Source organism: Sceloporus undulatus, unplaced genomic scaffold (genome assembly GCF_019175285.1).
Source record: "Sceloporus undulatus isolate JIND9_A2432 ecotype Alabama unplaced genomic scaffold, SceUnd_v1.1 scaffold_13513, whole genome shotgun sequence".
NCBI classification, from domain to species: domain Eukaryota; kingdom Metazoa; phylum Chordata; class Lepidosauria; order Squamata; family Phrynosomatidae; genus Sceloporus; species Sceloporus undulatus.
The window spans coordinates 1-1,933 of record NW_024816430.1 but is presented as its reverse complement, the minus strand read 5'-3'; the positions used below and the strand labels follow the sequence as shown (position 1 = coordinate 1,933).

At 48.3% G+C, this 1,933-nt stretch overlaps 1 protein-coding gene across 1 annotated transcript; it reads left to right on the top strand.

Moving 5' to 3' along the window:
* The first annotated feature begins 262 nt into the window (after nt 1-262).
* MPV17L2 (MPV17 mitochondrial inner membrane protein like 2) lies at nt 263-1,804 on the top strand. Its single transcript, XM_042444534.1, has 3 exons — nt 263-660; nt 1,212-1,288; nt 1,372-1,804. The coding sequence occupies exons 1-3, from the start codon at nt 468-470 to the stop codon at nt 1,546-1,548; spliced, it is 447 nt and encodes a 148-aa protein (XP_042300468.1). The 5' UTR covers nt 263-467; the 3' UTR covers nt 1,549-1,804.
* Nucleotides 1,805-1,933: the final 129 nt, after the last annotated feature.

Here is a 1,933-nt window from a genome sequence, read left to right as displayed (position 1 = left end):
AGTATGTCCAGGATATTTGATTAAAAGAGAGGCAATCACCTATTTATCCATAAACTAGAAGCGGTTTTGCTGATCCCTGCTTCCCTTCTCAGTAGGGCATTTGGAACTCAGTGAGCAACCTGGAATATGCTCCTCAAGAACTTTGAACTCTTTCAAGGGCAGTTATACTAATGTAAGGTCCCAATTGTGCCCCGTATAACAGTTGTGTCCGTACTTTGGCCATAAAAAGTTTAATGGCAGCAGGAATAAACTGCTCCTTTGGTGAAGAAATAATTTTGAATAGCAATAGCCGTTCTTTGTGCATTCCAAATGACATAATCTGAATGAGCATTTCTGTTTCCAGTGTTCATGTGTTAAAACTGACATTGTATTGGCAATTAACCATCTTTGGGGTGTTGGTAAGGCTTGTTTGCTACCTTGTTTTGAAGTTATCACTGCACCCTTTTGTGTTTTGAGAATGAGAATATATGGGTGTCTTTTATCCTTCAGCTCGTATGTTTGCCATCGGGTGCAGCATGGGCCCATTGATGCACTACTGGTACCTATGGCTGGACCGGGCATTCCCTGCTGCAGGCTTCAGTGGCATCCGAACCGTCCTGAAAAAAGTTTTTATTGATCAGATCGTGGCCTCACCAACGCTGGGGGTTTGGTATTTCTTGGGTAAGTCTAGCTAACAACAGGAGTAAGGATTCTGAGGCCAGTGGATACAGATGAGTAGAACAGAAGTGGAGAGCCATAGGAGGCCTCTCTAGCCCAGCTTCTTGTTGCCTTGGTGGCCTGCAGGAAGCCACTGTGGAGGATGCTTCACAGCAGCTGGCCTAGGCTTACCCTGCCATAGAGAGATCTGACCATTGATAGTAGTATCAATGTGGATTTATCTGAAAATAAATGGCACTCCTCGTAGGAAAGCTGCCACATTAAAGAGTCAAATTGCTGGTTCATCAAGCCTTGTTGTCTCAGCACTCACTAGCAGCTCTAGGGTTTTAGTTTTTTCAGCCCTTCCTGGAGATGCAACAGACTGGACCACTGCTCTTCTGTGTGGCAAGCGGTGGACTGGCCACTAAGGCAACAGCACACCCCAACCCCCCCACCACCCCCGTAAAACAGAGCTCCCTGTGGAGAGTTGGCTCTTCCTTCTTGAAACCTGGCCTTCTGGGGCAAAGATCTGTACGCAGCCCTTCCTGTCACCTCCTTTTGCTCTCTGCCTGCAGGGATGGGGACTATGGAAGGGCAGACTCTGGAGCACAGCTGGCAGGAACTGGAGGACAATTTTTGGGAGTTCTACAAGGTGGGTTTTCTCTCCCCTTGAGTCGTCTTGGTTCCCTTTTGTGCCACCAGAGCAGCTGACCTAGTTTCCTCTCCGTTCCCCAGATGGACTGGTGTGTGTGGCCGCCGGCCCAGCTGGTCAACTTCCTGTTCCTGTCCCCCAAGTACCGTGTGATCTACATGAACGTCATCACTCTTGGCTGGGACACCTACCTGTCATACCTGAAGCATCGGGTGAGTGCAGCCACGAGGGATAACTTCAGGGAGGAATTTGTGCCTTAGACTGTGGTGCAGGAGTAGGGTGGCTTATTCCCGCTTTATCTGGAGACAATGAACCAGAATTGTTGACTGGACCAGGCACAGAATTAGAAGGACCACAAGGGCCACCCAGTCCAACCCTCTGCCAGACAGTAATAGACAACCACAGGAGTCCTGAAATATGTCCATCCGATCTTTAAAAACTCCCAAAGATGGAGAGTCCACCCCTCTCCAAGGCAGTCCATTGCACTGTTGAAGAGCTCTTACAATCAAAAATTTACCCAGCTCTGACATAGAATCATAGAATTGTTGGAAGGGACTGCAGGTGCCATCTACTCCAGCCCCTTGCCACACAAAATACATGTTGTGTGCCTTCAAGTTGTTTGGAACTTATGGCGACCCTAAGGTG